Source organism: Notothenia rossii (assembly GCF_949606895.1).
Source record: "Notothenia rossii genome assembly, chromosome: 2".
NCBI lineage: Eukaryota > Metazoa > Chordata > Actinopteri > Perciformes > Nototheniidae > Notothenia > Notothenia rossii.
This window is the reverse complement of record NC_136904.1, coordinates 28338285-28351061: the sequence shown is the minus strand read 5'-3', so window position 1 is coordinate 28351061 and position 12777 is coordinate 28338285. Positions and strand designations below refer to the sequence as shown.

The window sequence follows — 12777 nt, the reverse complement described above, 5'->3', positions numbered from 1 at the left end:
ATACGATGCTTGCAGTTTTCTTTCCTGCATGAGTGGTTGCACTTCAGCTTACCTGCATGTTAAGTAGTCTGTTTACAAGTGGATACTTTTTCCATTTTCTTCTACTTCTTATATCATTCATAGTTATCCGGGTTTAGTCAAACAGCAGCAGAGCAGGGCATAGAAGAGAATACACTAATGTGAGTGAGACTGACAGTAGAAACAAACGATGGTACTCCCAAGAAATTATGCATGTCAACAGAATTTACCATGAGACTTCTCTCACAAACACATCCAACAGAATAAATCAACGGGATTCAGGCAGCAGAAGAATACAGGAAGGCAAGTCTTTGTTCAGATGTGAAAGATCACTTTTGATGAAGTTACACTTCATAAATAGCACAAACAAATGATACTGTAGTTAAGCGGTTATAAAGACATGTTTAAGTATTTAAGAAAATGTGTATGAACATAATCTGTAACTGGTGTATACAAATATAAATCGATTAATTATAAAACAGAGCAAAAAGGAATAAATCATTGTATTGTATTAAGAAAGAAAAGGTACTCAAGTCATTTTTGTATCAGTCATTGAGCTAACATGCTAACTATGACGATGAACATGATGATGTTCAAAATGAAATCTCATCCAAATTGTTTTGATATTTCAGTATTGGCCAAAGTGTTCTCCCACAGGCTCAGTCACATATGAAGAGTACGAATATATATATATATATATATATATATATATATATATACAAATATATGTACATATATAAATGTCAAGCAGATGGACATACTGTAGAGACAATGATAGGAATTAAATTGATGATCAAATTGTAATGTGTGTATTTGATTTGTTGAAGTAAAAAAGAAAAGAAAAAAGACTGTTAAAAATGTCCTTATCTCTGCTTACAACAATGTAAAAGTGTGCCTATATCTTCAATTATTTGTATTCTGGTTGCAAAGGTTTAAAGAGGTGCTTAAAATAAAGTGTTACAGATTTTTAATAGCTGGCATCTTGGCAGTTTAACAAATGGCGCCATCAGAGCAAAATACATGGTCACAAAGTCTGCTGTTGTAGATGCAGCATAATTCATTTTTACTGCTGAGGTAGCCTTTAGGTCGGTAAATGAGGTCTTTTGAGGATCAACCCTGACCATAGCTCTAGTGACCTCATCTTTACAGCAGCATTACCTCACCTTGACTTGTCCCAAAGCACACAAGCAGATAGGAAATCAAATCCACTGCTGCCCCATGACAGGCAGCTCGTTCATCTGTCAGCCACCGAGCTGCAGAGCAAATACCTCATGCTGCTCTGACTTACACCATTACTATTTTTAAAATATTTTTTGTATGGGTTGATGAGGGTTCAAGCAATCCTGAAGCAAATTTGAAAACACATTAACTGTGAACACTGTTTTACGTAAGATAAGTGAATAGTACATACCAGAATGCATCCATAAGGTAAAAAAACATTTGATTATTGTTTCCAGTAAGAAACCTGAGTGCTGACATTGAAATAGAACAATAACAAACACATCTTATTTCTATTCAACAAAATCCAAAAGCAAGATTTTTTTAAAGCAACTTAAAGACCCTGTGTATCTATCTTTTTTGCACAATTAACAAATGTCTCATCAAACAAGTTAGTAAACAGAATATAAATACGTGCAAAGATTTGATGCCAATTTCATTACTTCACAGTTTTCTCTACTATTGACACATTTAGGTCATGACTTTAAAAGCAGAATATATCTGCAGTAAACATCAAAGCAGTTTAAGAGTAGCTGAGAGCAGAACAATTCCTTTGATTTGAACCCATCAATGTCAAAATGAAATCATTTTTGTGACAGAGCCTTTGTTGCAATCAGTGTTTGAACTCAGAGATCCCAACAGATGACAAAGTGTCCCCGTTAGTGTCAAACACATATTGCATTTGAAGCTATATTTCTTTGATGGATGCCTTTCAAAATGCTCACACGGCATAGTATGAACTATGTCTGAGCACATTTTGGATGTGAAAACGATTACGACTATACCAAATAAAGAGTACACTGTTTGCAGTGTGAAGGGTTCCAGTGTAATACACCTTCTAAATCACTGCACACAAACACAACCTTTTAGTTATTGATCTCGGGTTGAATCTTTATATAACTGACTCCAAGTCCTATCAATATAGCTGCATAACAGCTTTATGCACCTCAGGGGTAACTCATCAAGGAGCTATAGCAAGAAAGGCCAATCATTTATCACTTGTATTGTGCCCGACGGGTGTCAGCTTTTTCGATTGGCTGTTCACTACTTAGCATCCCTAAAGGCTGTTTGATGAGTAAACAAATCTAATAGTCTACTATAATATTACTTCCACAAATACCACCACTACTCCATACAGATGGCATACAGTACTGTTACCACAAATATTCATTTAATATATATATGTAGGTGTAAGCAGCATATGCATTACAGTGGTACTTCTACTTAATAAACTATTTCAATTCATGATGTTTACTTGTAATGGAGTATTTGAAGACCATAGTAGTTTTGCTTTTACTCAAGTAAGGGCCAAAGTGCTTTTTCCACCACTGATTACATAAGACCATATACAATGTTAAACAACCACAGATAGTGACGCCTTAAGATAAACATAGGGCACTAAAAAGTTTAGCCTACTTTTGGTAGTGGGATAAAACTACATTAAAAGGTCCCCTATTATACTGTTTTTCATCAATATATTATAGGTCTCAGATACATACAAACATGTCTCTGAAGTATTTGGCTTGAAATACCAAACAGATCATTGCAGCATCCCATAAACCCCTCTACTTCAGCCCTGTTCCAAAAGTGCTGATTCTCTGTCTGTTACTTTAGATGAAAATAAGGAGCCACTCCCCACGCCCTCTGTGAGATATTTGGTTAAAAAGAACACAATGGTGCTTTAGGAGGAGATTCAGGTGATAAGGTGGGGGGGTTACCTTGGTTGGTGATTGGCTAATGGTTACACAAGCCAAAACATCGTTATGACATCATAAAGTGGCCAAAATCTGATCAGCTCATTTTCAGACAGCTTTTTATATAAATGGATCAGGACAAAAAGAGAGATAACGATTTTTTCCTGAAACTTTCAGAGTCTCTTTACACAGAGGGGACACATGTTTATGTATGAAAGACATGAAAAAGTGGATTTTGCATAATAGGTCCCCTTTAAAAGAAAAAAAATTGTCCTTTCATGTAGACTGCACATATCCTACTGTGGCTTCGAGGATGCACACACTAAACTGCAGCCTGTTGTCAGAGGTGGTAGTTACTCAGATATTGTACTTCAGCAAAATTTACCAGAGTGTAGGAAAACTCTGTTAGAAGTCGTGGGTTCAAGAAGTTACTCAAGTTAAAGTACATAGATATTAGCATCTACATATACTTAAAGTACCAAAATAAAAAGTACTCATTATGCAAATTCACAGAATAACATATAATATAGCCTATTTTGATTATAATTATTGATGCATTATTATGTAATTAAATCTAGCTGCACCTTTCCAACGTTGATACGTTGTATGCTGCAGGATAACTTTTGAAGTGTACTCCAGGTTTAACTGAAGTCTTAGTACCAGTCTCTCAAAAACCATTCTTACAGTAAGTACGGAACTTGACTAAATGTACTTAGTTACTTTACACCACTGCCTATTGTGCATCTTGCACTTTCATAATCCTTATTAATGTATACATACATTTTGGTGACATCTCATGTATATGTGCTAAGCTTCTCCCAAACTCCACCTGAGCAGAGGTCTAGCTGTGAGGGAAAACACCTGTAAGCATGGTGGGCCTTTCAATCCAAAATCATTCCTGTTGCGGCCACTGGGGCTCATGTTGCATTCAAACAAGTTATCATGTCAACAGTCCTGTTGTGTTGATGGAGGTTCATTTCGAAGTTGGTCGCACCTCTAAATGTTTAAAATCTTTCTACGCAAGGGAGAGATTTGCGTTCATCCCGAAGTTAGACCAGGTCTATTCAATTAGTTTGGAATGGTGGCCGGTTGATGGAAATGATCCATAGCAAGGGGCCGGGAAAAAGATGGCTTGAAATATGAGCAATCATATTAAGAGCTTTGGATACAGTAAATACTACAACAGCTAGTGGAGTGCATATATTGTGTTTAATTAAATCAAACAACACAGCCCCGAGGCCTTTATAGATCTAAATGGCAAGTTCAGAACTCAGTAGGCCTACATGTGAAGCTAATTTAACCATCAACATCATTTAATTTAGGTGAAATTATCTAATCATTCACGCAGAGATGGGGTGCTAGTGAATTGTACGACTGGCCCACTTCGGTACCGGAAAACTCCCTGTATTCCCAATGGCCAGTCCGCCCCTGGTGGGTTCGAAACCCAAGCATGCCGAAGTTTTTAGGCAATGTCTTCCCCTCTGTCTCTCAATTTAACACCCTCTCTGGAATAAAGGCACACTGGCCCAAAAAAAAAAAAAACATCTTTTGATTTGATTACTTTTTAACATTATACTCAAAGGGCCAGTAGATATCACCCCGTGGCCGAATTTGGCCCGCGGGCCGCCAATTGAACAGCCCTGCTGTAGACTATGAAGAACAGAAAGAAGAGGAGTAACTGAAGGAAACAACATTATACAGAGTTTGAGTTTTAAAGTGTAATGTGACGCTAAACTGCATATATGTTTTGTATTATGTGTATGATATTTAATACAGTTTATGGATCAGTGCATAACACAAATGCTAGTGAATTGTCCGACCGGCCCACTTCAGTACCGGCCCACCGGGAAAACTCCCGGTATTCCCAATGGCCAGTCTGCCCCTGCCAGAGGTCATTGCTTCACTTCAACAAGGTAAGAAGTTGAGGTTTGCATGCATATTGTGAAGTGATTTCCTGCTCTGTTGAGTATTTGTGTGATTAATGCTATTGGCTTCATGGCTGCAGCATGCTGACTGTTTATTATGCTGTTCTGAGGATCTGCTTGAAGGCTTGTCTTTGAAAGTAGCTATAAAGCATCTTTATTGGTGTTAACTGGAAGTAGCTGCAGTTATGTTGGTCTTATAACAAAATGTGTTGTATTAGCTTTTAAGATGTTAATATGAATTTCAACTTACGTACACTGAGAGTAGGCTACTGTTTGACTAAGCTATCTGGGTTACTGCTTTTTGCCATAAAGGCGACTTAACGCTATTTGGATATAGAGATAAACAGCATATGGAAATATAAAAAGGGCAAGCCTACACATTGTGCTAACAAGCATTCACATTGTGCTAACAAGCATTACACTCAAGAGGTTGAGACAAACCTTTAGACAAACCTCTTAAATTAACTTTTAGTCATGAGATCAGATTTTTTTCGCTACTTTTTAACTACTCTGAATTACTGAAATTATCATTTAAATTAGAATCTCTCAATCCTTAAAACTAAATCTTGCTGGTGGTCTGCTTTTGTTATTGCTTTGTTTATGTTTGTCTGGCAAAGACCCTTGAGGCAATAATAAAGCCTAGCAGATAAGGTTGTAAACCCACACGTATGTGGTGTGAAACACCTATACATCATATTTCAAAATCACAACGCTGAGTCAGACTCATTTTTATTCCCTCTGACACTCTGAAAACAAAATGGATCCACCGAAATTAACCTCTGCGGACCTTTTCATCAGCCTTATAAGAACCAACAAAGTGAAACAAACGGTCACAGTTTCAGGTGTATAAGATCGGTGAGCCGTTTGAAGAAGCTTCCCTGTGCGTCGGAGCTCTCTGTCAGGTCTAAAGCAGGTTTAATAAACTGCACCACTGAGCATGACCATCCCTTGAGCCTAGGATATAGTTTATCTACATGCACCAACATGCTGCACTCTGCTACGTTATGAGATCCGGAAGGCTTTTGCACACTGGAGCTGCTTCCAAGACGTTACCATGGTGACAGAGGATCCTCATGATTAGAGATAAACTAGGTCTCTAATACCATAGGACACTCAGGAAGATGAAAACAAATTAGCACGGAGAAATATTCTAAACTATGGGTACACAAAGATTTGTATGTGTGATAAGAAGTATTAAATGTATATTTCACTGTTCTGAAAATAATATGAATTTATAACCCCATGTATTTATATTCATCATTTATATTAAATAATTTTTTAACACACTGTAGCAAATGATGTTTCAATTACTATAACAGGACTAAGAAAACACTAACTGTCTCCAAATGTATCACCCATGAAAGTGATCTTTTCCAAAACCCAACTAAATGGTTAAAGTTAGCTAAAAATACCGTTGCACTAAGTTTGGACTGTTTTATACAATCTGTCTGATGATAAACTGTAACCGTAGAATAATTATTGTTACTTGTAATCTTTAGCCATTGGAGCCACTCGTCTAATGGAGACAGAGTAGCACAGTAAGTTTCCAAGTTTATTATATGTACAAAAGTTCAGGAAAGTACTTTCTTTGCCAAAATAAAAGGACTTTTGTTGTTAAATATAGGTATTACACGTAATAAAAAATATCCAGCAGTGATCACTTTCACAAATCTACACATAGAACAACTCTCCTGCTGTTTAAAAAAAATAGAAGTGGCAGTACTGGCAATGGCTAGCCATTATTTACTGTGAGTGATATCCCTCTGTGCCCCAGCCCTGCAGAAAATCTCCACCATTAGTAACTTTTTACAGCGTTCTGCCGCTTATCACCTCCTGGGTAGACACAACTGAATTATTCAGAGGCTGAATAATGGGTTGCGCTGAACATCAGGGGACACAGATGTTAAGAGAGAGGTGAGGCATGACAAAAAGACAACATTCATTAAAAATCCAAACAGAGCCGTGCTGATTGGCTGAACGCCCAGTAGAACGTGCCAGTCCATAAATACTCTTGCATTACACCGCCAAAGCCATACTGCGATAGAAATACAACACATTAGGTGAGTATAATCATACCAGAATTAGAATAACAAAGAGAAGAAGCCAGTACGAAGAAATCAGGTCCAAGGTCTGTGGTTGCAAATGTAAATCATACAGTAAGTGGGGGAAATATCAAAGTAGGTTGTTATTTACAAACAATGTACAAAGACATTAGATTTGGCCTTGGCCTTGGCCTAAGTCTTCAGGGATCACATTCTGTCCCAACACATGAATAATATAACACCACTGGTTTGAAATGTCCAATGATTTATGATTCGGCTATATACGTTTGCAAATCCACTATCGTATCAATTGCCTTTTAGAGGGGGTCCAATGTATAAAACGCACACAACATTTAAATCCAGGAACTGCCGTTTTCTTTTTTTTGTTGACTTTATCATATCATAATTGCAGGATTGGGAAAAAATTGTCTAAAATCAAGCTGCCCAAATGAACTGTTCAATTATTTTATATATTATTTATATCTTTATTTTGGGAATCGGGTTGAATAAATAAGCAATTAATATATGTTACCTATATGAAACATTTTAAGAGCATTCTTCTGATATTACAAAAAAACAAGTTAGTCAAAGAAATCTACTGCTTGAGTTACAATGAAAACATTTGTCATTTTTAGAATGTTATACTTTACAGAATTTTAAACATTTGTTTAATTGCTATTTGATAAACAATTAATTTATACAAAAGCAGTTATTTATTTCACTGCTGCTGTTTTTTGTTAATATCAAATAATCTTGCCTGTAATTTCATTTAATTTATAATTAGATTAAAACACAACAATATATATTTGGGATTCTGTTGTTGCAATTAGCTCAGATTTTAAGAATTGTTTCTTATTTAATTATTATGGGAGTTGTCAGAGTGGTCCTGGTCGTGAGTGGGATAACATTTGCATAAACTTCAAGGGCCTTGACACAGGAATTTTAGAAGGCACAATAACCATAATTGTAATCTTTGGAGTTATTTGTAGCATCAACAAAGAGTTTTTCTGATAAAGAATTTCTCTCCAATGCACAACTACTATAAGTGTCCAATTTATACCCAATCTCTATTCTGTGTTGGTTTATGGATGGACACACTGTAACAGTTTACACAACTTGAGTATTTAGGGATTAATACTTGAAATGTTACGCTAATATGTTAACATTTCATTTCACAACAAATCAGAAATCCGGCCCTCAAACCCATAATTAAGATTAGGATAGGGAATTACCTACCCTTTCGATTAATTATTAAAACCTTAGATGAACATTTGAAGGGATTATGAATTCCTATTAGCAGAGGGATTGCTCATCTGCTTCTAGACTATTGCCTGACTTGTTTATTTTCAGGGGGAAATCATGCAAAATGGATGACTTGGGTAAATTGAAATGTATTGACAAGGAAGAGAAATTGTGCACATTGTATTTGTGTGTGTGTGTGTGTTTGTGTGTGTGTGTGTGCGTGCGTGCGTGCGTGCGTGCGTGTGCGTGTGTGTGTGCGTGTGTGTGTGTGTGTATTCTGAAAGCAATTTAGGTGTCTTACCTCATATTGGTAGATGAAGAAAAGCATGATGGACAGAATCTCCAGGAAGAAGATGAGCAGGAGGAGGATGAAGAACTGGGGAGACAAAGAGGGAAGAGAAAGCAGTTATTTAACACACAATTTATCAGTGAAGAGTACGCGACAACAAGGGAGATAATGAGCATCTGTCTGTGAAAAAATAACAAAGTATAAATTGAAAAGAAAGGAAAAAGCAGCAGATTGAAGAGTGTAAGGGGAAGGAAAGGAAACAATTATTAAAAGCAGGAACAACATGGGCCTAGCCCTAGAGTGTCAAGGAGAAGGAAAGGGGAAGTAAGGAAGATCAAATAGCTATATATCGTTCAGCCTCAATATTTCTAAGTGACAGGTCAAGAGAGCAGAGAGAGGTGGTGGTGGGGTAATCATAGCAAGTAGGACACACTGGGAGAGGTGATGTATATTGTTCCTCTGTCAGTGTTGGAATTTGTTAATGGAGCCACATTTTATTCCTCACCAGTCCCCCACCCAACCCATCCTCTCTGGAATGAGCTGCTTGATAGGTGATACATCTTCTTCTTCCTGTGTGAGTGCTTAAAACAGTTACAAGCTCAATCATCAACCACTCTTGTGAGGGGACATGTGTCTCACACATGACTGTCTGAACCAGGGAGGGGTGAAATTATTTGAGGAGCAATAATATTATGTTGCCCTTAAGAAGGATGTTGATGAGATTGCACTGAAACACGAATGCTGTGCGGCAGCAGCAAAGCCTTGGTATTGTCTATTTATCTATCGGTCCACCACTCAAATATCTCAGGAACTTGGTAATAAATAAGTAACACTTGAATGGGTGTGCATAAGACTGACATTATGCTCACGCATGAACATGTCATTGCAGACTTTATCATCAACTATGTAGCCGTATGTGTTAACATTGAATGCTAATGTAAGCTCTGGTTGGTATGAATCTGGCTGTCATGAGAGCATTATAAATGTGTCATTTATCATTTCTGCAATCTCAACTACAGTGAAACCATTCAAGCCTTTTATTAAAATGTCATTATATGTTATATGTCCACTTTGAACACAGGACATATACCATCAAGTAACTAATGGAGTGGTAGAAAAAAAGCAACTTAAAATGCTCAACAAACTGCTAACTACAGCAACCGTTAGCTAGTTAGCCGATTTAACTATCCAGCTTGCGGTCCCACCTGCTAACTCAGACCCAGGTTGCCAAAAGACAAACTCATAAAATAGAACCACTTCTGTACTGCATTTCCTGTCGTCAAACTGACCTGTCCATTTCTGACGCTGTTTTTGGTTCTGCTTTGTAAACTTGGTGCTTCACTGAAAGAGCCGCTAATTGCATGCCAGGGGACAACACAAATTATGCACAGTTTGCTATGGTAAACACATATCAATATCTCCCTAGTAGTTTCATAAAAAAACAAAACTTTTAATAGGCGTAGTTAAACATTTGGGTTCAAAAGCACTCTGTAAGCCGTTTATTGGGGAAGTGAGCAGTCAGTGAAGACGGCTGGACACATCTTAGACAGAGTCAATTTCTAGCTAACTGTACTGAACTGTACGGCTAACTGAGATAATGGCAGCATTTATTTCACCTTCAAGTAAATCTGTCCCCCATTTCATAAAAACTACCTTGGTACTGTATTCCCTGGGGTCAATCTGCCCTTATAACATGTAATGACCTCTTAATGAAAAGTACAAATGCTTTCACCATAGCTGAGGAAATAGCACAGGAATTAATCATGACACAATTATTTCACAATTTTATAACACATAACATATTATGACTCGTCTATTCTCTATTGTGTACTGTACATTTACATAGAAAGTTCAAATGTTACATTTTTTACAAGACCTACTATGACATCTTGATTTTCTTTAGTATTTATTTGTTTCAATTTTGACACATTTAAAATATATCAACTTCATGTTAGCAGTGCAAGTAAGTATGCATGTATTTATTTCACTGGATTACTGAAGAAAACTTGAAGATTCTCAGGCGCTTTACAGAGAGTGTTTCTTTTTAACAATTTCTAAGCGGATTAATGGGCGGACGATTGGAGATAATAATATCCTCAGAAAGCTTGTTAGTGTGATGCGAAGTGGTGGGGGTAAATCACATTGAATTTGAAAATGTATGTATAATTCATGGCATTCATGGTTGAAGACTCTTATTCTTTTGTTAGGTTGAGGCATAATAGCATGAGCCCTTCTCAGAGGGCTCAAAACCGATTTTAAAGTAGAAATGTTGTTATTTCGAAAACATCATGGCTACTTGTCCTCTGAGTATTTCAGCTTGACAGGATGTGAGTGTTGCTAGTTCACAAGACGGGCATCGAGCAGGCTGTCAGTTGCCCCACAAGGTCTCTTTTGGCAGAACCTGCATGACTGAATCACTAAATGTGGCAGCACTGGAAGGTGTGAGACGTATACATGTAAGTAACAGAATATAGCCCACAGTGTGTTTGACTCACTCGCACTCTTTTCAAGAGGTGCTCCCAAATCAACATCTGAAATCAATTCATATTGTTCTGTCATCCTTTCTTGTCTGAATGTTAGGCTGGTTGTTGTGTGTAATTTCTGCTACTTTTGTGTGTCTTTTTTCAACTAAAGAAATATGCTTCAGTGTGGACTTGCAACAAATTCAACCTGGCTGATGAAATCATTCAACAAGCCATTGCAGAATACCAAAATACTATTCAGTCAAGTAAGGAAGTCTTACAGTCTTTCCTAACTTTTGAATATTTGACATTTATGACATTTACAACTTTCTGCAACCCAAAGGGAAAGACCAACAGAGATACAGAGGCAGATCTACACAAAATGGCAACGTTTGAGTCAGGGTCTTTTTGGCGTTTTGTGTTATTTCTTGACCGGCTATCGATCCTTGAAGGAAAATATGCTATTCAATTTTAAGAAAGTGAAGGGTCATGGTAAGAAATGTCGATCTGGTCAGTATTCTGGTCATGAATTCTGAATCTGATTATTATTGCCCACCAAGGCAGTCGATCCAAAACAATCACCAATTGCAAACAAATGCTAATAATTTAACAATCAAACTCAGTAGCCTGATAATCAAACTGTGATTTCATTTTCAGCTCATCTTTCAATCTGACACATATTGATGATTGCTGCCTAATGTAGGGGGGATTATTTTTTGGCCATTTCATTTATAAAATAATCAATACCATTCTTTGCTTATTGTTCTCCACATAATCCTCAATATTTGATAGTATATGAGGACATTGTTTGGGAGTTTAAACTTTAATTTTAACAGGCACTTTTTTGACAAAAGAAAAACAATTCAAAAGTGAACATTGATGTTCCAGGAAAGTTTCATATTTTCTTACCATCTCACTCGCTGTGTCTCTAAGGTTGTTTGCTCTATTACACTTCTAGGTGTTCAAGACCATGAAATTACACCACAGAGCAAAGGGACATCGTTAAGAAGGAGAACATTGATGATAACCAGCACTTGGAAAACAAACAGACCCGTCCCCTGTGGCTCTCTGAATATTTCCCCATTAATCTGTTCTTAATAAGAAATGTAACTACCCTTCTTGAGACCACAGGCAATAGGCAGACTCGATGGGATAATTTGATGGCAGAAGATGGCCTTTACGCTTTTATAATATACTCCAAAAAAGCAATTGAATTACCGTGAGGAATTTCAAACTGCTGCATTGAATGGGTTACTATTGTCAAGTGGTTTGCAGAAATTAACTGTACACGATGAAAACCCATTTGTGAACTGTCTGGAAAGGCTGATTAATATAGAAGCACTAATGGTGTGCGAAATGAGTCAAGTGCAGAGGAGTCGTTTGTTCTGATTCATTTAGAAGGATAGATGTAACATTACTTTCATGTAACGATACAAAAATATCTGAACAGCTGGTTAATAAAACAATTATGTTTCTCTGTGTAAAAATAAAGATTTAATTGAGACATAAAATAGAAACAGTATTATTTGTTCTGAATTACTTCTAAAGGTGGTTGCCAAGTCATATTTGAATAACACTGTATGTTGTGACAGATGCAGCAGGCAATAACATACATCTACATCCGTTTTATTGTGTAAGTTCATTGTAAATTGGGAAGATACAGTAAATCTCAGCTTGACTCTTAAAGAGGTGCATTTGTTTTGAGCTGGTGTTACTGGGATAAATTATTATAAACTAAGACTTGGATCCCATTACGAAATAAACAAAACTGTCTCAATATGTTTTCCTCAATTATCGTCATTCAAACTGAAATATGTTATTATGTTCGCAGCAGTGACTTCCAGCAGCATAACTATAGGAAAGATTGATAGGGGACCAGAGTAAAGG

General features: G+C 36.9%; 1 protein-coding gene across 3 annotated transcripts in view; it reads right to left on the bottom strand.

The window, feature by feature from the left end:
* tspan4a (tetraspanin 4a) overlaps nt 1-12777 on the bottom strand; it is a 136136-nt gene that overhangs the window by 22499 nt on the left and 100860 nt on the right. For all 3 annotated transcript variants that reach the window (XM_079663497.1, XM_079663498.1, XM_079663496.1), the window contains one exon: nt 8441-8515. In XM_079663497.1, coding sequence (XP_079519623.1) covers nt 8441-8515 — 75 coding nt within the window. The remainder of the gene's footprint in view (nt 1-8440; nt 8516-12777) is intronic.